The sequence below is a fragment of the Lissotriton helveticus genome, chromosome 9, assembly GCF_964261635.1.
Source record: "Lissotriton helveticus chromosome 9, aLisHel1.1, whole genome shotgun sequence".
Taxonomy (NCBI): domain Eukaryota; kingdom Metazoa; phylum Chordata; class Amphibia; order Caudata; family Salamandridae; genus Lissotriton; species Lissotriton helveticus.
The window spans coordinates 690406171-690429848 of record NC_136070.1 but is presented as its reverse complement, the minus strand read 5'-3'; the positions used below and the strand labels follow the sequence as shown (position 1 = coordinate 690429848).

General features: G+C 45.5%; 1 protein-coding gene across 3 annotated transcripts in view; it reads right to left on the bottom strand.

Annotated features, from left to right (window-relative positions):
- CTSW (cathepsin W) overlaps positions 1 to 23678 on the bottom strand; it is a 1136802-nt gene that overhangs the window by 32793 nt on the left and 1080331 nt on the right. For all 3 annotated transcript variants that reach the window (XM_078660783.1, XM_078660784.1, XM_078660782.1), the window contains one exon: positions 16254 to 16318. In XM_078660783.1, coding sequence (XP_078516909.1) covers positions 16254 to 16318 — 65 coding nt within the window. The remainder of the gene's footprint in view (positions 1 to 16253; positions 16319 to 23678) is intronic.

Sequence of the window (23678 nt, the reverse complement as noted above, 5' to 3'; positions counted from 1 at the left end):
CCAGGGCAGCTGGAGTGGGCTCAGTTGTCTCCACTCAATCTCCAAGCATGTAGATGGAGGTCCCGGAGATTGGAGTGCAGAACCATTCCCCCTGACTGGGAAAGAAGGTCTGGCCTGGATTGAAGGCGTAGCGGGGGGACACGTAGAGATGCTCATGGGTTTTACATCAGCCAATCTGGAGCAATGAGAATAAGCTGAGACTAGTCTTGGCATAACTTCCTCAGAACCCAAGGAACCAAGGTTATGGGTGAAGGTTCCTTGTTGACAGACCACATCACCGTTGTGTTGTCCGTCAAGTTCTGGGTGGACCGACCGACAATGGAGGGGAGGGAGTGTAGAGTTGAGTGCATCTGCATGTCATCATTAGAATGTTAGCTATGTTGCTAGGATAGAATGTTAGCTTTTGATTATAGGAGTTGATCTTTGAGCTGTGAAGCTGTGCTGGAGGTATAAATAAAGCTATTTGATCTTCATCAAATTGACTGGAAATTGGATCTTTACATTGGCGACGAGAATGGGACAGAAATTGTTGAACCACTGAGACTGCAGATGAAGAAAGGTGTTATGAGAGTTGTGACAAGGCATTTAAGAACATTAAAAGAAACATCATTAGTGCTTCTACTCTTAGGCATTTTAATGTTAAGGAGAAGACTTTTGTTACTACTGATGCAAGTGCAGTAGGGGTTGGAGCTGTTTTGTGTCAGTTGAGTAATGGTGAGGAAAAGATCATTAGATTTGCTTCCAGAAGATTGCGAGATGCGGAACTATCATATTCTGTGATAGAGAGGGAGGCCTTAGCGTGTTGTTGGGGGATTAGGCACTTTAAGTACTTTGTATGGGTTCTTCCTTTTCATGTGCGAACTGATCATAAACCGTTAGTTCATCTTTTCAAAGGAGGCAGAGGATTGGAAGGAAATATTACCCCTAGGATTTCAAGGTGGATCTTGTCTGTACTTGATTTCTATTTTGTTGTTGAATATGTTAAGGGTCTCAGGGATGTAGGAGCAGACTATTTATCTAGAATGCCAGTTGAGGGTGTGGAAAATAATATGACGACATGATTGATGTAATACATGATGTTAAAGGAGTTGAACATGCTTTTAGCAAGGAGGAATGGACAAATGCAATGTCAAATGATGAACTTTTACAATAAGTGATTGCTTGTGTTTCTCATGGGTGGCATCAAAACATTATTGAAGATGTAAGATTCAGACGTTTCTAACATGTTGAGGCTGAACTGAGTGTAAGTGAAGGAAAACTATTGAGGAGGGGAAACGGCCACAACAACGCGGCCGTTTCAACAAAATCTTTAACCACGCATGCATTACAACGCATGCGTGGTTACAACGAAAGCCTTTACCACGCATACTTTTACTACGAGGTACGTAGTAAAGGCATGTGTGGTAAAGGGTACAATTAAAAAAGGGGGGGGGGTTCCCCCCCCAAAAAAAGCACTAACCTTTACTCGATATGTGCAGGCATTCGGCGTCGTAGAGGAAGGAAACGGCCGTTTTTTTAAATTACGTATGACGTCATTACGGAAAATTACGTGGAGACGGATATGCGTGAAAATAGCATTTCGTTGTAACGCATGCGTGGTAAAGGCATGCGTTACAACGGAGTTCGTTGTAAGAACATACAACCATTGAGGAGATATCAATTTGTACCACCAGCAAGTCTGAGAGGGAAAATTATAAATATTGCTCACGAGGGACACTTAGGCAGGAATATGACTAAGAGAGGGGTCCGACAATCGTATTGGTGGCCTGGAATGGATAGAAAGATTTAAGGATGCAGTAAGAGAGTGTTACGCTTGTGCTCAAGCGGATAAAACTAAAGTTGTAAGGCAGCCTTCATTGGTGTCTACAACGTTTCCCAAACGTCCATGCAAAAGAGTGGCGATTGATTTTCTTGGGCCAATTGTCAAGCTTGGTACTCGTAGCAAGTTTTTGATGGTCAGTGTTGACTACCATTCTAAATGGTTTGTGGTGGAAAGCACAGAATTTATAAATACTCAAAGAGTTGTTGATTTTATGGAAAGGGTGTTTATGAATGAAGGGATACCCAAGACACTAGTGTCATATAATGGTGTGCAATTGGTGTCGAAACAAATGCAGGAATTTCTTTCTAAATTTGGGATCATTCATGAGAGGGTTGCTCTATTTAGGCCACACGATAATGGTTTAGTCGAACGAATTAACCGATTGATTATGAACAATATTCAGTTGTCCCTGTCTAATGGATTGTCTTGGCATGAAGAATAAAAAATATTGGTGTGGTCTTACAGGATTACACCGCATTCAATAACAGGGGTTTCTCCATTTATATCTTTAAAGGGACGTGAACCTGGTGTCAAAGAGGGTCCTGGTTGGTTGAAAGTGAAAGATTGTGTGTGGGTGGACAGAACTGCTGTGGTAGATAAAGTAGTTAAAATGCAAGCTGAATCTACTAGATATTATAATGATAGGAAGAGTGTGAAAGATATTAAATTTGAGATTGGTGATTGGGTGACCATAAAACGTGGTGGTGTAACTACAAAGGGTGACAGCAAATTTTCTGCATCGATTCAAGTGAAGTCTATAAAAAGAAATGTTGTTATCCTATCCGATGGATCAGCTTGGAGTACTGGAAACATATGCAAATGCCGTGCTCCGGTTCATGTTTCTGAAGATTGATGTCTTTTGAATATAAAAAATAGAAATTTATTATATTCCTTAAATATGATTTATATGAAGAAAAAAAATGTATAATTTATTTAGTGTATGTTAAGTAGGGAGATGTGTAGAGTTGAGTGCATCTGCATGTCATCATTAGAATGTTAGCTATGTTGCTAGGATAGAATGTTAGCTTTTGATTATAGGAGTTGATCTTTGAGCTGTGAAGCTGTGCTGGAGGTATCTGCCTTGATTCCCAAATAAAGTTATTTGATCTTCATCAAATTGACTGGAAATTGGATCTTTACAGGGAGGCCCTGGGCGCCAGCCAAACTGCCCGCTATTCAAGCAGATTGATGTGAAGCACATGCTCTTCTGGAGACCAGAGTCTTCTGATTTCCAGATCCTCCAGATGAGCACCACACCCCAGGGTAGAGGCATTTGTCACTACCGTAGCCACAGCTGGCAAAGGAGTGAAGGCCATCCTGTACATCAGGTTCACCTTGTTCCCAGACCAAGCCACTTCTGCCGCAGCGCTGGGGGAGATCACAATGGAGTCTGCTAGATCCCCCCATATAATAGCCACTGCTTGCAGATAAGCCACTGCAGGGTCTTCATGTACCAATGTGCACGTGTGACTTGGAAAATGCAGGAAGCCAGCAGAGCTAGGAATCACATAACTCTCAAGAATGGGATTGCTGCGCCTGGTTGGAAGAAAGGAATAATTTCCAGGATGTCTTGGACTCTCTGCAAAGGTGGAAAGGTACGCAGAAGGTTGGTGTCCACTACTGACCCTATGAACTGGATTTGTTGGGAGGGGCACAGATGAGATTTGGGCTCTTTGATCGTAAAGCCCAGGTTGAACAGCAGAGATGCTGTTGACTGCTGATGGCGCAACACCAACTGTGGAGAACTGGCTTTCAGGGGAGCCAGTTGTCCAGGCATTGAAAGAGGGTGATGTCTGACCATATGTGATGAGCCACCACCACAGTCATCATCTTTGAGAAGGTGCCAACATCAAACCAAAGGGAAGTACAGCAAATTGGCAGTGTACAGAGCCCACAACAAATATGAAGTTGTGGAAGTACCCATCCTGCAATTCTAGGTACATCTTCCAGTCTTCAAGCTCCAACGCCAGTAGCCCACACTTTATACCAAAGCTCTTATGGCACCAAGCAAGCAAAGAAAGTCATTGCAACCCTCTCCAGATGAGCTTGGTGGTCTCTTCCATTCAATGATCTATCCATTCACCTTTTCATCCTCCATCCACCTGCTGACATCCACCACTTCACATTTGCATTGTCATCCAATCAGTCTTTCATTCAACATTCAGTCTGTCACCATTCCGTCCATCCGTTCGCCCATTCATATCCAAACCTATCCATCTATCTTCAAACCTATCTATGAAACATATTCATCTTTTCACTCAGTCATTCATCCTTTCACTCATCCATCTACCTTCCATCCATCTACCCTTTCACTCCTCCATCCATCCTTTCACTCACTTATCAATCCATCCAGTCTATCACTCATTCATCCATCTATTCACCCTTTCACTCATCCATCTGTCCATCCTTTCATCCAGTCATCCATCTACCCTCCCTTTCACTCACCCATCAACTCTTTCACTCTTTCCATCCATACATCCATCCTTTCACTCATCCATCCATTTACTCATCGATCATCCTGTTGTAAACGTATCTAGGACCCTCTTTAAATATTCCTGATTTATGCCCTTATGTGGTTATATCAAATCATTTCCTTATAAAGGCATAAGAATCATACCCGTATTAAGTCATAGCCATTGCAGTCCAAATACGGCAAGGCTACTCCCATAGACTCCTAGAAAGCACAACGCGTTCTTAAACAAACCAAGCCTCCAGCAGCCCGGGAATTCCCCCTGCTTCTGTATTGATTTGTCCTAGAACTCCTGGAGTCCTGAAAGAACTGCGAGTTCTTAGTGACGTCTTATGTCCAACCTTACGTCAAACTCGGCACCTTCCAGGTATAAATATACCAGCATCTGCCCTAGCAAGACACATGGTGGTTTGGAGCAGATCGGCTATCTACTTGCCCGACACCCTGCTGTAGCGAGTGCCGAAGGAAGCCGACCCTCCCATTGTCGCACTGAGAGAGACGCTGTCTTTTCTCCTGCCGAGAAATCCAGCTCCAGTGTATCCCTGTCACCCTTGCGGATTGCTGGGAGATCGAGTCCTGATACAAGACCTCCTTCATTCTATAACCAAGGTACGGAGCTGATTAGACCCATAGAGAATTCTTGATTCAGATTCTTGGCAGAAAATACCTTAACTCAAACTGCAGCTCACTTACTCCTTCCCATGTACTAGGCTTAGGTTAGGTACACCGGGGTAGGCGTATCTTAGAAGCACCAGTTGAGTACGTTTAGTCATGATTTTATCATTGTATATATTTTATCTATTTTAAACACCGTTTGGCTTAGAAACCATACCATGCTTTTACAATATTATTTCGTAATACTCCTTTTACTGTAAGCACTTTACTTTATGACAAGTATTGCAATTGTAGCAACTCACTTCTCTTGCATGAGAAAGAAGACTGTTAAATAAATAACCTCTTTTATTGAACACGCCCGTCTCTCTGTCTCTCTGCACTTCTGGTGAAACTAAGCATGCACGATTGACTGAGTAAAATAGCTATCTATTGTTTCCGCGACTCTGGAGGTATATTCCTTATTCTGGAGGGAGCAAAGTTGTCATGTTTATGCGGTTGTCAGAAACTAATCCCTTCTTGTGTACTCGAGAAAGTTTCTAGTGACCTCTGAGCTAGCTGGCATTCATAATTAAGTCTAACATATTCAATAGAGACCTAGTCGACCTAAGTCCTACGTCTAAACTATTGTTTATGTTATTCCAATGCGCAGAGCCTATTGGGAATATAGGAACTACACTACAATCCTTTCACTTAGTCCACCCATCCATTTACCATTTTACTCATTGATCCGTCATTTCACTCACTCATCCATCCTTTCTCTAATCATCCATCCACCTTTTCACTCATCCATCCAACCATTCGCCCTTTCACTCACCCATCCATCTATCCTTCCTCCCCTTCACTCATCCATCCTTACATCCATCCTTCAATTAATTCAGCCATACATCCATCCATCCACCTTTTCACTCTCCCATTTTACTCACACATACATAAATTTACCCTTTCACTCATCCATCCAGCCATTTGCCCTTTTACTTATTTATCCATCTATCCTTCCTCCCTTTCACCCATCCATCCTTAAATTCACTCAGCCATACATCTGTTCATCCATCTTTTCATTCACCCAGCCATCCATTTTACTCACACATACATACATTTAACCTTTCACTCATCCATCCATTCACTCTCCCCACAACCATCCGTCCACCCTTGTATCCATCCATTTACCCTCCCTTTCACTCATTCATACATTCTTTCATTCCTCCGTCCTTACATCACTCCTTTCATTCATCCATCCATACTTTCACTCATCCATCCACCATTTCAACCCGTCCATCCAGTCAATCCATCCATCCATCTATCCATTTACTCTTTCACCAAGTCCATCCTTTCACTCACTCATCCATCCTCGCTCATCACCCAACCATCCACACATCCATCCTCCCTTTCAATCATTCATTCTTACATCCATCCTTTCACTCATTCATCCATCCATGCCTCTATCCATCCACCCCTCCAGTAACCCACTCAATCCATCCATTCTTTCCATTTCTCACCTTCCCACCCTTTCGAGTTAATTATGAGCGTTTCTATGCCGAGTTGCAAACGGAAGAATCCCAACGAAACCCCACCCCCACTGTAGCTGCTAAAGCTGGGGGTTGACGATGATGCCCATGGTCAGTATCTTGAACTTTTCCTTCTTGAGGAAGAAGTTCAGGCTCCTGAGATCCAGGATTGGGGGGGGGGGGGAGGCGCCATCCTTCTTGGGCACCAGGAAGTAACATGCCTAACAACCATGGCTCTTTTCCATCACTGGCACTAATTCCACTGCTCCTTTGAGGGGAAGAGCTGCCACCTCCTGTTGCAGAATGTTCAGGGACAATGGGAAGATGAGGTGGGGAGGAGGAATGGTACAAGGAACCTGTAGGACAGGGAGGAGTACCCCTTTTCTACAATTTGTAAGACCCTTTGCTCGAAGTGGAGGTCTTCCAGACCTGCAGAAAATGGGACACCTTTCCTCCCATCGGCTTCGTGTGGAGTTGAGTGAACTAGGCCTGTTCTCTTTGTGGCATTGGGGAGGAAGAGGAGGAGGATTTCAGGGTAGATCCTCAACTTTTTGCCCTGACAAGCGAGTTCTGCTGCAGTTGCTGCTGCAGGAGCGACGGTGGGTACATGCAGGACAAAAGGAGAATTCTCTTGCAAAGCTTTGAAAACTACGAACGTTTCTGTAGCCCCTAGCAGGCGGAGACTGCAAGCCTAAGGATCGTGCAGTGGCCTTGCAGGTCTTTAACCTCTCCAGTGCAGTGTTGACTTTATCACCAAAGAGTCAAACACAGTCAAAAGGAAGATTTGTGAGACTGGCTTGGACATCGAAAGAGAAATTCTATGTCCGGAGACAAGCATGTCGTCGCACTAACATGAGTGCCCATTTCTCTGGCAACTGAAACTGTGGTATCCAGTCCAGATTTTATGATGTGCCATGAAGCATTCTGGCCATCAGCTATTACTACCTGGAAAGTGTTCCTTCATGTCACACAGTACATGAGGGAGTCAATGCATGATTGTAGTGAACAGGCAATTATCATTTAGGGATTTGAGGACCATGCTCGATGTTGAAAAGACTTTCTACCCTCAAGTCTCCATTCATTCTGATTCCCTGTCAGAAGGAACTGTCGGAAAAGTGCCACCACATTGTGCCCTTGAACAGGACGCTTGTATGACCAGGCTTTCCAGGGATCGATGGGAAGTCAAGAAGGCTGGGTCGCTAGATCCCAAACGATACAGACAGGCCACAAGGCGATTCACTGCTGGCAATAAGGAGAGTTTTTCTCATGCTGCTAGTACTGAGTCCAACACAGCATTGTTAAACAAGAGAAGTGGCTCAGCTGAAGTCACCTAAGGAAGAAGTACCTTGTTTTTGTCTCGTGGCTCGCAATTTCAGGTCCAACACCTCAGCAGGCTTCAGCATCACTTTGTGAAAGGTGACAATCTCTAGTGAGGGGGGCCTGTGGGATAGTCCATTGTCAGTTCAGGCGGGGTGTCCAACCTGCTTGCAGAGGACAGTCCTTGAAAATCCAGGGGGGTCTTGGTTGGGGTTGTCCTTAAAATAGGGCTGAATCAGGTCTGAATCTGTTCTGAATCAGTGCCGAAGATTTAATTGAGGCAAGCTCTGTAAGCCTCCGCTTCCAGAATCCTCTGGGCCTCTCTACAAGAATGAACTCGCAGTTTGACATCAGATTGCGGAGACAGTGAATCCATATCTGGAGCCGGAGGAGGTGGTGGAAGAGGTATCAGCGCCGTGAGGGGCAGGGTTCAAGCAGCATGGTGTTGGCAGTGGCTCAGAAAAAAAGGCCCCCAATGGGCATGAAGAGTGGGAAGCTTTTCACTCCATTTGGCCCAAAGGGGCACCTCATGGTGTAGATGCCTTTGTGAAGATGGCATACATGGCATTAACCCCTTCCATGCTCATGACGAGCTCAGCTCGTCATGCAGTACACTGCTCGTGTGCTCATGACGAGCTGAGCTCGTCATGAACAATGGGAGTCCAAGATGGTCAGCACAGCAGGATAATCTCCCTAGCAGCCAAGGTGTTGAGAAACACTGCAGGATCCGCATCAGGTGTAGGGAAGTCGGAAAACACCGGGACTGGTGCCGAAGGGGGTCACGGGCTTCGGGATTGGAGGACGATCCAGAGACAATTCCTCAGGGAGAGCACAGTTGACAGGTCTGGTTTGAGAAAGAATGGAGAGATTCTTCATCTCAATTTGCACATTACTCCCTGAGGATAGTAACATCCGTACCGTCGGACATGGAGCAGATAGTGAAGAAGGATTAATTCTCATGGATGCTGTCCAAAGGGGCAATCCAGGATGCCTCCTCTTAATAGGTCTTGTCTCCTCATAACAGGACCCTGGCTCTATGCAATACCTTTTCTCACTTCTAGTGCCACCTTTTAACCAGATGGTCTTTTTAAAGGATGGTTGGCTTTTTGACCTTTTGAGTCCAAGGGTTTTCTCGCCAGAGTAGAAATATGTTATACCAGCTTAATCTAGCAAAGCACTTGGACCAAGAAATAAATCTCGATTCCTGAGTAATTACTGTTTTCTAGGTAGTAATTCAGGATTTGTAATTTGTTGGTCCAGGAGAGTTTTTTTCTTAAAACCCACGTCCACTGCTTTGGCCCAACAATTTCAGTCTCAACAAACTTGCCTCAACATCGATTCGGAACTGTAATTAGAAGCTTCACAATGCATAGTCCCTGGTCACTAGAAGGCTGGGCCTTTCATATCAGTATCTTATAGTTGACAGCCATCCAACTAGCTCTGAAGGCCTTCATCCCTTTGGTTGAGTGTAGTTTTGCTGGCTTTAGAGACGACTGCTATATTTTACATCTACAAACATAATTTTATTCACTGTCCTCACTTTTGTCTTCTGGCTTTGGAGTTGTGGTTACCAGACAGGAAAGTGTCCCTGTAAGCATTCCTGGAATTTCAACTTCTGGGCAGAGAACCCTCAGGAATGGATATTCGTTAAGAAGGGCTTTTTGTCTATATACAGGAACGGGGTGTTTAGACTGCAGAGAAGCTTGCAGTGAACAGCGAGACACTTATCTGTTTCTTAGATGGGCCAATGGGGTCACCTCTCACTTGGTTGAGATACTCAAATGGAGTGTGTATCTCATTAGCTCTACTCCTTCCCTGCGCAATTCACAAATGTCACTCTTACAACTGTTGCTAATAACTCTGGTTGAACCATATAGTCTCCTGCCTTTCAGACATTCAAATCTGGTGCAATCTGGTGGAGGAGTGTGGCTCACTGATTAGAGCGGCAGACCCTGATGCAGAGGTCTGGCCCGGGACCAGGGTTCAATTCCCGACGCGGCAGGGTCCTGAGCCCAAAATGTCCACGGACTCGATAATTCTCGCCAAGGTGCCTATTCTAATCATGGGGTCCCATGCTGCAACTCTGGGCAATAGTTGCTTAATCTCCACTACGGCTCTTTCACCCTGGGGATTCCCAAGGCAAGCGCCTTGATGCCTTCGGGTGATACGTGCGCTATATAAGTCGCAATACATACATACATACAGTCCCTTCTTCTTCTTTCCCGGACATTTCACTTGTCTCAGCAAAGAGGGGTGGTGCTGCACTCCAGCCCATTATATAGATGACCTTGGCCGACAGGTTCTGGAACAGTACGTCTTTGGACATGTAGTTTAGCTCTTCTTCTTTCTAATTTTTTGACATTTCTTTCTCTTGTAGTTGGTCAAGTCCAATTATGAAAAATAAATCATAAGTCCCCAAAAATTGAGCGCTGATGCCTACCTACTGTAACATAACATTTCTTACTCGGAATTTCATAAAATGCGGTTTTCCAGAAATGGAACCTGGCTGCTTCTTGCTTATGACTGCCTTTTGTACAGAAGCCTCACAGTAATACACCCAGGGCACAGTAGGACCTATCAGAACCATCATCATATTTAACTTTATTTTAATCACAGAGATCTTAAAAAGTACACAGTACAAGAGGAATAAAAACACAATATAAAACACTGTTTCTTGATTTTCTTTTTTTTTTTAAAGACATTGGTGCGATAAAATAGTTTAAAAACAAAGGGAGTAAAAACAAGTGGAAAAAACAGTACGTCATACAATACATTTAGTACGCTTAATCAAAGTGCCAGGCCAAAAACTACTACCCTGCGTGTATCAGTATACAAGATTCTCAACATCTCTAGGTAATAGCCGGAACCAACCAATCTACATAAAGGAATTATCCACTTTTTCCTATGTAGTTTAGACAAAAAAATAGTAAATGCACAAAAGATTCTGGACTGACTTTGCATGAGGGAGCAAGGTTATCATTAAAAGCATTACAGCTCCACTTAAAACAAAACAGTTTAGTGGGCAGAGTCTTGTAACGGAACTGTAAAAAAAGGTTTCGTGCCAGAGGGGGTACAATCTCGTCGATGGTGTCCACAAAGCGAGAAACAAATTTGAAATTAAGGAACTCTTGGGTCAAATTACCCTCTGATTTTGCCTGCTCCTTTTCGGGTATTGATTCGCAGAACACTGCTTTAACCCTGGCCCTCAGAATAGGAGCCATACTTTACGGATTGCACCAGAACGCCTCCATCCCAAGCCTCCACAATAAATTCCTCAATGAGCTGAACCATGGAATCGAGGTAACCTGGGAACATTTCAAAAGACCAGACAAAGCCTCCCGGTAGGAGGTAGGTTCCTCAACAGACGATACAAAAATATAAGTAATTTATAGGCTATTTTATGGGCCAGCTGTCTATGGGCAAAATCCAAATAAAGAGGAGTCAGAGGGGTACTGGAAGGTAGGTCTAACCGGGATCTAAGAAAACGATTTTATATACTAGACAAACAATTTGTATTGCCAGTACCCCACAGTTCTGCTCCATAGAGGGCCCCCCTAGAACCTTAATGTTGTAGATTTCCAGAGCCGGTGCCACTTGCCTAGACAGTGTTTTTCTATGGATTTTACCAATGTGAGTTGTCTGCTGAGTTAGTAACAGTTTCACTTTCTCAATGTGGGGAGCCCAGTGTGTGTTTGGAGTCAGGCAGATACCTAGATAATCAAAAACATCAACTTGCTCAAAATGGCTGCTTCCAACAAGCGCAGGTCTTGTGGATGGTTTGGCAGTTCCTCTAGTAAAAATCATATATTTTGTTTTGGCCTCATTTAATACCAGACCCCGCTTGTTGCAGAACCGAGTGAAATCATTCAGAAGTTGTTGGAGACCTTGCGTGGATTTTGAAATAAGGAGAATGTCATCGGCAAAGAGAAGGGCAGGTGCTCTTCTTACGCCAATTTTGGGGGCATTACACCCATCTCAATATAAAAAAAATCAGCCACCCCATTGATAAAAAGAGTAAAAAGTGTGGGAGCTAACACACATCCCTGTCTCATTTCACGTTGAACTAGGAAGGTCTCAGTTACTTGATTGTTCTTCCCCCACCTAACTTGAGCTGTGTTGGATGAGTGCAATCTAAGTAAAATATCTAAAAGATTTCCCAGTATACCCATCTCTTTTAAGACTCTCCATAGACTGGGTCGGGGGACTAGGTCAAACGCAGACCGTAAATCAATAAAGGCCACATAGAGCTTCCCTCCCTTTATGACAACTTCCTTCCCATAGATACAAAGAAGTGTTTAACTAGCCGGCTTGGCTCAGTCCTCCTTCCTGTAGATGGGGATTATTTCAGCTATTTTCCAGGAAGGGGGGATAGTGCCACCAGATTTAATAGTGTTAGTAAGCAAATTTATGTTGGAGCCCTAAATGATTATGTCCTCTCTATACAGATCTTTTGGGATTCTATCAGGGCCAAGGGCACGGGCTGGAACACACGAGCGAGAGTTTTTTCAATGGAAAAAAACAGAGCTTCACTTTCCCCTTTCGGGACCTCCCCTCTCCTGTCACTAACTTTTTCCATTTCTGTGGTGCCTGATTCATAAAGGGATCCGTAGTGAGAAACCCACTCCTCTGGCTGGACTGTGAATTCCAGAGCCGGCTTGCTACCCTTGAGCCAATACGCTGCTTTGCTCCATAAAGTCTTAGGACATTTAGCTGTCAACGCCCTCTTTAGAGAGGACCACAGGGAGCCTTCCCCAATCTTCTTGGCTGTCCCCATTACCTGCCTGTACTTAAATCTACATGCCACTACCGTTGGGCGTGCTTTTGATTTTACTGCACGTACAAGCGCCCCCTTTGCTTCCCTACAGTCCTGATTGTACCAAGCAACCTGGGAAGCACACATCGAATTTGTACAATTAGCCGCTTTTGTTTTCACCTTACGCGGTTCACTTACCACGCCCCTAATCTCATTACATAACAACTCATGGCGGGAACCCAAGATCTTCATTACAACATTTGTGGGGTATTTGGCCAGTTCTGCTAGTTCCAGGCAAACTTTGCCTTTGACTGCATCAAGAACTCCTGAATGTTCCTCCACCAAGTCCCATCTGATTAATCTCTGATTGTTCGTAATGGATAGGGCACCCAAATCAGGTCTACCCGTTGAGTCAGGTTCCGGAATTCCCTGCTTAGTAAGGAAAAGAACAAGGGCATTATGGCCACTATCACTGCCACGTCATGGACTAGGGGACAAAGTTTGAGGGCAACCAGACAATCATCGATTCTGCTAGCATTGACAGTTCTATTGCAGGTGAAATCTCCATTTGGGTCAGAGGTCGTTCTCCCGCTAGTAGCTCTCAGGTCCTGCTGCAAAGTAAGGGCCCAAACCAAAAGACACACAATTGTATTGCACCTGGCCTCCTCCCTTTGTCCACCTAGCTGTGGGAAGGTCTAACTGTGGGATTTGCCACTCACAGTCTCACTCCTCAGTCAGATCTGGCGGGGTGAGGGCGAGAAGTTCAAAGGTGCAGTTGACGTCAGCTGCTACTAACATGGGAACGTTGTCTGAGAGTTTGGACAGGGCGTGGTCTAGGATGTGGATCGTGTTGGTTTCCTCAGAGCCCTTCACCACTCTACTGTATACATTAAAAATCCTGATTTTCCATCCACTCTAAAGTACCAGCTCTAATGCTAAAATATCTTGAGATTCGTTATGGAGGAGCGTGACTTTGGACCCTAGTGCAGTTTTGACCCAGACTGCTAAACCTCCAGAGGGTCTGCCCATCTCTTTCCTAGTGGCATTAATGACATAAGCAGAAAATCAACTTCTCTGGGGGGTGCACAGGCTCCAAGTTTCCTGAAATAAAATCACATCCTGGGAGTCCACAAAGGTACACCATTCTGGGTCGGCTAATAGCTTGGAAATCCCTGCCACATTCCATACAAGGAACCTTAGATAACGATCACAAGATCTACAGAGGCTGGGGTCACTACAGCGATCCATGGATTCCCCCTTTCCACAGTATTGAGAGCGATGGGAACCATACCCCTCCTTGTGCCCACAACAGTTGTCTCACAATAATCTACAGAATTAGATGCCAACCCTGAAGGGGAAGGGACTTCCGACTGGAGTGAGTTCGAGGATGGCCCATGAGACCCTTGGATTTTATCTAGAGACCTCAGAGCATCAGCCTTAAGTCATCTTTGCCCTCTCAGATCAACTGTGCTACATGATGAGTCTGGGGAGAGCACTGAGTCTAGCCTGGCTGGGGGGGGGTCTATATCTAATGGAGATGGAGGAATTCACTGAGGGAATGGTGCGGGAGTCAATAGACAATATTCCAACAACCGTATCCTTATCAAAAAAACAAAATTGGATCATATCCCATGATGACCCTGGAAGGGGTAGTCTTTCTACATGCTTAATATTGTCTCTAATAATTGAGTAGCAGTGTCGAGTAGACCTGAACCAGTGAATGACCTTGTTTTTTATTGAGTCCTGGTCTTGCTACCCAACCTTGGAGAGTTTAGGAACCTCCGTGAGCTATACCACTGCTTGATTGCCCTGATCAAGGGATCAAGTGTAGACATCATCCCTCACTACCCACTTTCCACGTAACCTCCCTGGTCTAACTTGGAGAGGCACCCTTCATCCAAAATAACCTCACCTCTATCTGTGATCCTTCCCCCTCCCCTACCTTGGCCAACACCTCGCAGGTATTCTGACGATTTAATATACCTCACCTCTATCTGTGATCCTTTGCCCTTCCCTACCTTGGCCAACGCTTCGCAGGTATTCTGACGATTTAATATACGGGTCACTAGTGCAGTGACAACTTGAACGGGAAGGTGGTAGTGGTGTGGGCCTAGTGATGGCAGCACTAAGTGCTGGATAATCATCACCCGACCTGCAGAGTCCCAGACACTTATCTTCACTTCCCTTTGCGACAGTGAACAGGAAAGCTTAGGGGGCCTCTATTGAAGCAACCTTCTTGCAGTTTACCCTCTATGTTAAACTAGCAACCTCCATTCTCAGTGCTACAACCTCATCTCTTAAGGACTCAATGCATCAAGGGCCTGTATCTCACTTGCAGGAGGTTTACGGATCTCCTCATGGAGATCTTTTCCACCCCAACACCCCAATCTCTTCATTTACAAGGACCTCAAATCTGTTTTTTTTATGGTCCATGCCATGAGCCCTATCCTGACCTTTTCTTTTCCCCATCTCTCGGTGTGCCCTCTATGCAGCCCTGGAGCCCTAGGGAAAACTGACCTTAAGGAACACACAACCACCCACTCAAAGCCCACACACAAGTTAAATGAGTGACAATGTCCCATAGTAGTTTGGGATTATAGTTGGGAAGTGCAATGGCAGACAGAAACAAAGTCAAGGAGGCCTATGTCAAAAAGTTATTACAGTACCTTTCTCCCACAGGAGACAGTCCAGAGCACTCAGTAACAGCTTTCGTATGGTGAAATCAACCTGCTCCAAACAACTGCCAGCAACGACCAAGGTGGGTGGCCCCGCCCCACCTCTTCCTGGCGCTGACGGGCCCACCCTTGGCCTGGGCTGTGCCCGGGCACGCCCACGCGTGGCCCGTGCTGCGGGAGCCCCGAGCAGCCTTTATGCCCCTCCTGGCGCGAGTCAGTCGCGTTGGCGGCACCTGCTGCGAAACCTAATGGGGGATGGAGTCCCTGAAGGGTGCAGGAAAGTGCTCAGTGCGATGAGGGCTCCCGCGCTGCGTGAGCCCAGAGCATCCTTTATGCGCTTCCTGGCGCGAGTCAGTTGTGTTGGTGGCACCCGCCCGAAGCCTGATGGGCGATGGAGCCCCTGAAGAGTGCAACAAAGTGATGAGTGCGACAAAGGGCTCCTGCGCTATCAGAACCAACCTGTCAAGTCCAGCTTAATGGAACCTATACCCTCCTAAGCACACCAAGATCCACAAGGCGCCATGGTTGGAGCTCCTCCCACAAAAAACAATCACTGTGGCTACCATGTATAACAAACTGTGTAGCCTCTGACTCCTCCACAGAGAAGGGCTTTTGTGGCCTAAACATAGGTCTGGGAGGGAGCTAAACAGTACAATATTGTTTGGCAAAGCTCTGCCAAGATTTGACGACCAGGATGGCAGCTGCAACCTGCCGTGTGCCTAATGTGTGCTGGTGGTTGCCTGTGGTAGGCATCAGCGCTCAATTTTGGGGACTTAAGATGCATTTTTCATGATCTGACTTTGACCAACAGCAAGACAAAGAAAAGTGAGAAAGAAGAAGGAAAACATTAAAAAAGAGAAATGGCATGGTTAAAAAAGAACCTGCGAGAGTGTGGCTGAGAGACTGTAAGTGCATAGGGTGGGGGAACAAGGAGGCATTAGATAAAATCAAGCGTTGGCATTTGGCAACACAAGCATTCGGCATCAAATACCCACAAAAACTTTAGCCAGAGCACTTTTTACATAAAACATTTACCCTTCAGCTTCCTTTAACCACATGTAACAAGAAGGAAGTTGAGGGATCTTGGAGCTCTTACCTTCAGCGCCTTTATATTAATAGTAACTGTTATAGGACCCTTTGAAGACACATATTCAGCCATTTCTTCTCAGAACAAAGCAGCATGCATGAAAAAGAACAAAGAGAAAAGAAAATGTTAAAAACAGTTGTCTGTTCCATTGAATATATAGCGGTCGCTTCATATCTGTGGTCACCCGTGCCATGCTGCCAATCTCAGATTCAAGGTCAAACCTCTCAACTCGTCTGGCCAAAGGTTGATTTACTTTTGTGGCCTGGAGGCCTATCTGCATTGTATCAAGACACCAGTGGCAGGCTTTTTTGAACCCCAAGGTGCTCTCTAATGGTCTAGTGAGGACAAAACCTACCCTTCAATGCAGGGACGAGGAACAGTTGTAGGTTGGCAGTGTTATCTACCAGTATGGAGTTTTGGTGTAGTAAGTGTGCTGCAGATTTGGCGCGCCTGCGTCTATCAGCTTCATATGCGCTAATGAGTCTTGGGGGCTGGTCCAGGGGATGACACTGCTGGTGGGGGAGTGGGAGCACTGTTAAAGTGTGCATGATGGTTTGGCCAGACGTCTCAGGCCGGTCAAACCGTCATGCACACTGAAGCTCTCTCTAGCCCCAGATGCGATGCTGGGGCTGGAGAGAGCAGGAACAGGCTCCCAGTCTGCCTGAGAGCACAAGTTGATAGCGCTCAGGCCAAACCTGACGCTGCTTTCATGCAGCACCAGAATTGGCTGCAGTGGAGTCTCTGAGCCTGTGCCCAGAAGAAGACTGAAAGAGTGTGACAGCGTTCAGGTAAGTTATTTTTTGCTGTCAATCATCGACCCAATATGATGTAACCTGGCAAGCAGGCATACAGTGAGCTTTAAATAACACAGCACATATTATCAATTAATACATAAATCCTCAAAGACTTTGGAGTAATGAGATAGAGATTGTGGGACGGGAATGTCCCCTGCATGTTTATCAAGCACATAACCCTGCCCCTGCCTGAGTGCCCGGCAGTTTGTATATCTGGTATCCTGTTTTTTTTTACTTTTGGCCCTGGCATTGTGCTAATCTAGCATGTGCTCAGAGACCCAAGTTTGTCCCAGACAATTCGTGGTCCAGTTCCTGTCCTGTGACTTGGACCTGTAAATGTGCCCCCACAGAAGACCACAGACTGCTGCCCATGTCCTGGGTTCAACACATAAAGCAGTGATGGCAGCATACCTGACTTTGTATCTGTGTTAGTGAGATTGTTACTTGCTCGCCCCATTTGTGTAATATTCAGCTGCTATGTGAAACCAAGAACCTTGCACTGACATCCTATATGTTGAGTGTGTGTGTGTTTACAGTATGCATGTAGTACGTGTGGTAGTCAGACTGTGTGTTCTTTTGCAAGTTCTATGAATTCCCCAGGAACTTTTATTTAAAACCCCTTTTAAAAAAGTTAAATTTTAGACAGGTACGCCCCGCTCTCTGTTACTTATTGTTGTTAAGACCAGAATGTATCCATTTTGTGGCAGGTTTTTTGAGATGTTCAATGAAACTTAGAAAATGTTTGGACCCCTAAAGGATTTGGAATATGCACTGTAAGATAAATTTTGTGTTTAAAAAAAAAAATGTAACACTGGAATCACTGTGTCCTTCCCCCACATACCCCTACTATTGAATACTTAGTAGAACTTTTGTACTGTACATTTGGGTCTGTACTTTTAATGTAATGAAACGTGTCTTGTGCTTTTTTAAATGGTTATGTATTATAATTTGTAAGCTGTAAAGTTTATTTGACGTGTGTATGAGTCAGAGTGCTGGAAGTCAGAGGGATACATTTAGGACGCCCATGATTTGGCAAAGCAAAAGATGAAGTATAAAGGTTACTTCACCAGACAATGGAAGTGTATTTCCGGAATTCCTGTGACTGGAGGGTGGAGATCCAGACACTGAATTGAGAAGGATGGAGACTTGGCTACCTTTAGAAATTCAATGAAGACTTTGTTAGTAAGGGGCTGGTGATTAGTTCTTACTGATCATAGCCCTTTGGGTGATGGTAGGGGGTGAAGGGTAGGACTACATGGTGTAGTGTCCTACTCATGTAGGCAAGTGCTTCAGCGCCCCACACAGGGGTAATAGGTGCTATGTATACGCTGCAATAGAATACAGTTTACATTGTGCAAAGTGAGGAAGTTTCTAGGTCAGATGTGCCCTTTTGTGTGTCTGATTACTGCTCCACGAAGGCTGATGAAAGCCAGGTGCTGAAACATCACACTTCTTTGTGCCCATGTTGTTGATGCTTCAGCTTGGATACAGCACCAAGGCTACCTGCTGTGAGAACCATCACTTGACTCAAAGGCAGCTCCTGGAGGACAACCTGATGTGGACACTTGAAAGAGAACAACCCATAACCAGTTATGGAAGTTTGAGACAGTGGATTCATATCACCAGTCTATAAAGTGAGCATCAAAGTGGGATTGAAAGTGTGTGTGAGGACTCAAGACTGTTTCCTACCCACTACAACAACGTGGTTTAAGTGACTGGTTATATATTTGCAAAAGACACACAGATGATGGTCGGAATGTAGAGCAAATCAACCATCCACCGCCAGTCGAGAGATCTGGGTTAAATCCATTGTTCTTTTGCTCACCATGCGACCCCAGTTTAGACCCATGGGGAACAGGGTCAAGATTGATTTGCGTTTGGCCAACACTCTGGTTACACAATTAATTGGCATAAATCAATCCTATAAGACCCTGGGGGCGGTAACCACTGGACAACGTTGCCACGACAATTAATCACTACTACAGAAGGTTTTCAATACTTAGGGATATATATCACCCTTGATAAGACACTCTCGCTCCAGAAAAATATAGAAAGGGTCTCGCTGAACTCTGCCGCAGACATGGAGAGATGGAAACGCCTGCCACTTACACTCTTAGGTCGAGCGGCCATGTATAAAATGATTGTTCTTCCCAAATACTTATACGCCCTACAAAATGAATATTATCCCCTCCCGGAGACGCTACTGCGTAAAATCCACTCAGATCTTCGGACCTTTCTCTGGCTGGGAAAACAACCTAGAATAGCACTGACTACGCTCCAAAGACACCAGTATAGCGGCGGAATCTCGCTCCGAACCTAGAAGCCTACTATTGGGCGGAACACATGATCCCAATTAATGAATGGTTACACACACCGGCGGACCATCCCACATATACATTAGAACGGCATAAACTGTCCTCCCACAACTTATTGCACTACTTATATGGAGGCCCCACAAAACGATCACTTCTTCCGGCGACTCTGATAACATTACATGCCTGGAATAAGGCCATGAAACGCACAGGCTGGGATAGGACTCCCACCCGACAGACACCACTGTGGCACTGTGTATGGCTACATGAACTACACAAACTAAGGGGTTTCAAACGATGGGATGACATCGGAATCTCCACTGTTGGCGATGTGATAGCCAAGGGGGATTTGAAATCCTTCCAAGCTATGAGAGCCGAATTTGGACTCCAACACTCACAGATTTTCAAGTATACCCAGTTCCGCCATGCTTGGAAGGCACAAAATATACACCTGTCGGGGTTATCGGAATATGCACCATTGGAGGGAAGGCTCTTACAGGAACAGATTCGGGGGAAAGCTGTCTCACTCACCTACAAAACATTAACCAACAACATGCTGGGGGACCTAGCGAAACTTAGAAGTACTTGGGAGAGTGAGGTAGGGGCACTTGAGGACTTGGATTGGGATATGGTGTTAATGCATCCCCGAGAGGTGGGGATTAAATCCAGACTCCGCCTCATTCAATACAATGTGCTGCACAGAATCTATTATGACAGGGTACGTCTATATAAGATGGGGAAAATAGAAAACGACAGATGTCTTAGATGTCACAGGGCAGGTGGAGATTTTTATCATGTACTATGGTCATGTGGGGTAATTCAAATTTACTGGACCCCCATTTTTTCGGAACTACAGGAGATACTAGAGGTACCACTTACACAGGAGCGCAAGCTGGCTTTACTAGGGATGTCCAATGATGTGGATCTGCCGCGCCCTCTCATGATCTTTCTGGTTTTAGCCTTGGTGGTGGCGAAAAGGGACATAGCGAGGCAGTGGGGGTCTCCGATCCCCCGGACTTAGAGGATTGGAGAACTGGGCTGGACCTATATATGGCGGCGGAGAGGGTGACCTACAAATCCAGAGGGTGCCCTAAGAAGTTCCGAAAGATTTGGTCCAGATGGAGGCACTATCATGGACTCGATGGAGGGTTGGGGGATGGTTGAGCCCATTCTTAATCTACTAGTTTACGTGGGTGACGGCGGGAGGGACGGGGAAGAGAAATTGAGAGAAGCTTATTCATAGATCAGAATTTTTTTTTTTCTCAACTGTATAATGTGACACATACCAACTGTCGCGATTGTGGGGAGGCGGGTCCGGGAATAGAGGGATGAACGTTGCTAAATGTATGACTGTATTGTTGAGCTTTACTCAAAATGCAAATAAAAATGTTTAAAAAAAAAAGAAAAAGGTTGATTTGCGTTTGGCTGGGTCTGAGCTGAAATGGCATGGGAAACAAAAACACGATGGATTTAGGCCCAGATCTCTGTACTGGGGTGAATGTTTGACATTGTGCAGCATTCTTTCCATCAATTGTTCTTTTTGCATTTGTCACCCCGAGTGGGACTGGTATGCCCAGACGTGGGTACATTGCTCTCCGTGCCACTGGAGTCAAGCTAGCCTGGCTGATGAGGGGGTGATGCTCCGAAACAGGTTCCGGGATGCTTGAGCAAAGAAACGATGGATTTAGGCCCAGATCTCTGTACCGGGGTGAATGTTTGACATTGTGCAGCATTCTGTCCTTCAAATGTTCTTTTTGCATAATTATATATTTGAACACGCGGGAAACAAAATCTGCACTTGCACTTAATTCATCCTCTAGACCAGGATATCTGGGGGCAGTAAGTATAAGTATCACACAGATGAGAGGGAGCACAGATTAAGGTGGTGTAGTGCCCAGAGGAAAATCGTGCTAAGAGATATTAGCCTGTACCCTTAAATTTGGTTGTGTAGTATTTAGTATTGCTAAGTGATAAAAAATACTTTCCTTTAAAAAAAAATGCAAGCTTTGAGTTGGAAATGGAATTTTCTGTCTGCAGGTTGATCGTAGCGTTCTGAGCTTGTGCCCCACACACTACCTCCTTGAGAAGCCTGTGATTGCCCGCCCTCGCTACCCTAAGATTAAACATGCAGAAACGGCTGGACTTGGCCTAATTTGAAAAGCCATTATAGGACGGACCCCAAAACACAAGGAGCCAACAACCTCAACCACTATGTAGTCCCAGTGATCCCACTAGGGTCCGACAAGGCTCCATGATGAACATTGTGTAGGATGTATTTCGTTTTTGCTCTGATCTTATTTCTAATTGTTGAGTTATTATGCTAATTCTGCCTCATATGATTTGTAAAGGAATAGCACACTATAAATTCTAAAACAATGAAATATCACTGTTTATGTGTATCAGCCATAGCTGCAGGAGAATCTTTAGTTAGTTAGTCAGATTTGTCCTACTCAAAATAACCATTCCCAATTACCATTCCAAATAGTGTCTTTTTGGTGCAGTGTAATCCCAGAATTTCTGGATTATCACAGCAGGATCTAAGTCTTTCCTCTGGTCGGTTTTAGGTAGTTAGGAACATCCACCTCCGCCTCACTTCAATTCGCCCACTCCAATCCAAAACAATCGGCGCACTACAACCCAATCCACCCCACTCCAATACAATCCAATCCTCCTTCCTCCAGTCCACCCCACTCGCAATCTGCCCCACTCCCATCCAAAACAATCTGCCCACTCCAATCCGCCCCACTCAATCCACCGCATCCCACTCCAATCCAATCCAAACCACTCACCCCAATCCAATCCACTCCAATTCGCCCCACTCCAATCCAAAACAATCTGGCCCACTCCAATCCAAAACAATCTGCCCCACTTCAATCCGCCCCACTTCAATCCAATCTGCCCCACTTCAATACAATCCCCCACTCCCATCTGCCTCACTCCCATCCAAAACAATCTACCCACTTCAATCCGCTCCACTCCAATTCCAAACAATCTGCCCACTCCAATCCCTCCTACTTGAATCCGTCCCACTCCAATCTAAATCAGTCTGCCCCACTCGTATCCCCCACTCCAATCGAAAACAACCTGACCACTCAATTCTACCCCACTCTAATCCAAAACAATCGGTCCCACTCCAATCCAATCCAATCCACCTCACCCCAATTCAATGCACCCCACTCCTTCCCCAATCTACCCTACTCTAATCAAATCCCCCTACTCCAATCATAAACAAACTGCCCCTATTCAATCTGTCCCACTCCAATCCAAAACAATCTGACCCACTCAATCTAAAACAATCTGCCCCACTCCAATCCAAAACAACCTGCTCCACTCCAATTCAAAACAATCCGCCCAACTCAATCAACCTAGCTCAAATCCAAAACAATCTGCCTCACTCTAATCAGCTTCACTTCATTCTAAAGCAATCTGCCCCACTTCAATCTAAAATAAATCTGCCCACTCCAATCCACTGCACCTGAATACAATCAACCCCACTCAATACAATCCGCCTCATCCCAATACAATCCACTCCAATCCAGTCAAATCCAATCTACCCCACTCCAGTCCACCTCTCCCCAATCTATTCCATCTTTATACAATTCACCCCACCCCAATCCAAGTCCTTTCAATCCAATCCACCCCAATCTAATCCAGCCCACTCAATCCAATTCACCCCACTGCAATCCAATCTACTTCACTCCAATCCACCCCACCCCAAACCAATTCACTCCACTATGTTCTAACCCACTGTGTTCCACCCCACTCCAGTCCACCCCGACCCCCACACCTCATTTAAATCGACTCCACTCCAATCTAATCCTCCCATCCAGTCCACTCCACTCTACTGCTGTTCAATCCAGCCCACTCTGCCTCAATCCAATCCCAGTTCAGCCTGCCCCACTGAATTCAATCCATCCAGTCCACCGCACTCCAATCCACCCCACTCCAATCAAATCCACCCCACTCCAGTCCAATCCACCCCACTCTAGTCCGAACCACCCCACTCTAATCCAATCCATCCAATCCCAAACCAATCTAATCCACCTCAATCCAATCCACTTCACCCCATGTCAATCCACCCCAGCCCAATCCAGACCATCCACTCCAACCCCCCCACTCTACTCCACTCAATCCAACCCTCTCTACCTCAATCCAATCCACCCACTACCTCAATCCTCTCCAACCCACTCCACCCTACACCACTCCACTCTATCCAATCCACCCCACTACAATCCAATCCACCCCACCCCAATCCAATTCACCCCACTATGTTCCACCCCACTCCAGTCCACCCGATCCCCACACCTCATTTCAATCCACCCCACCCC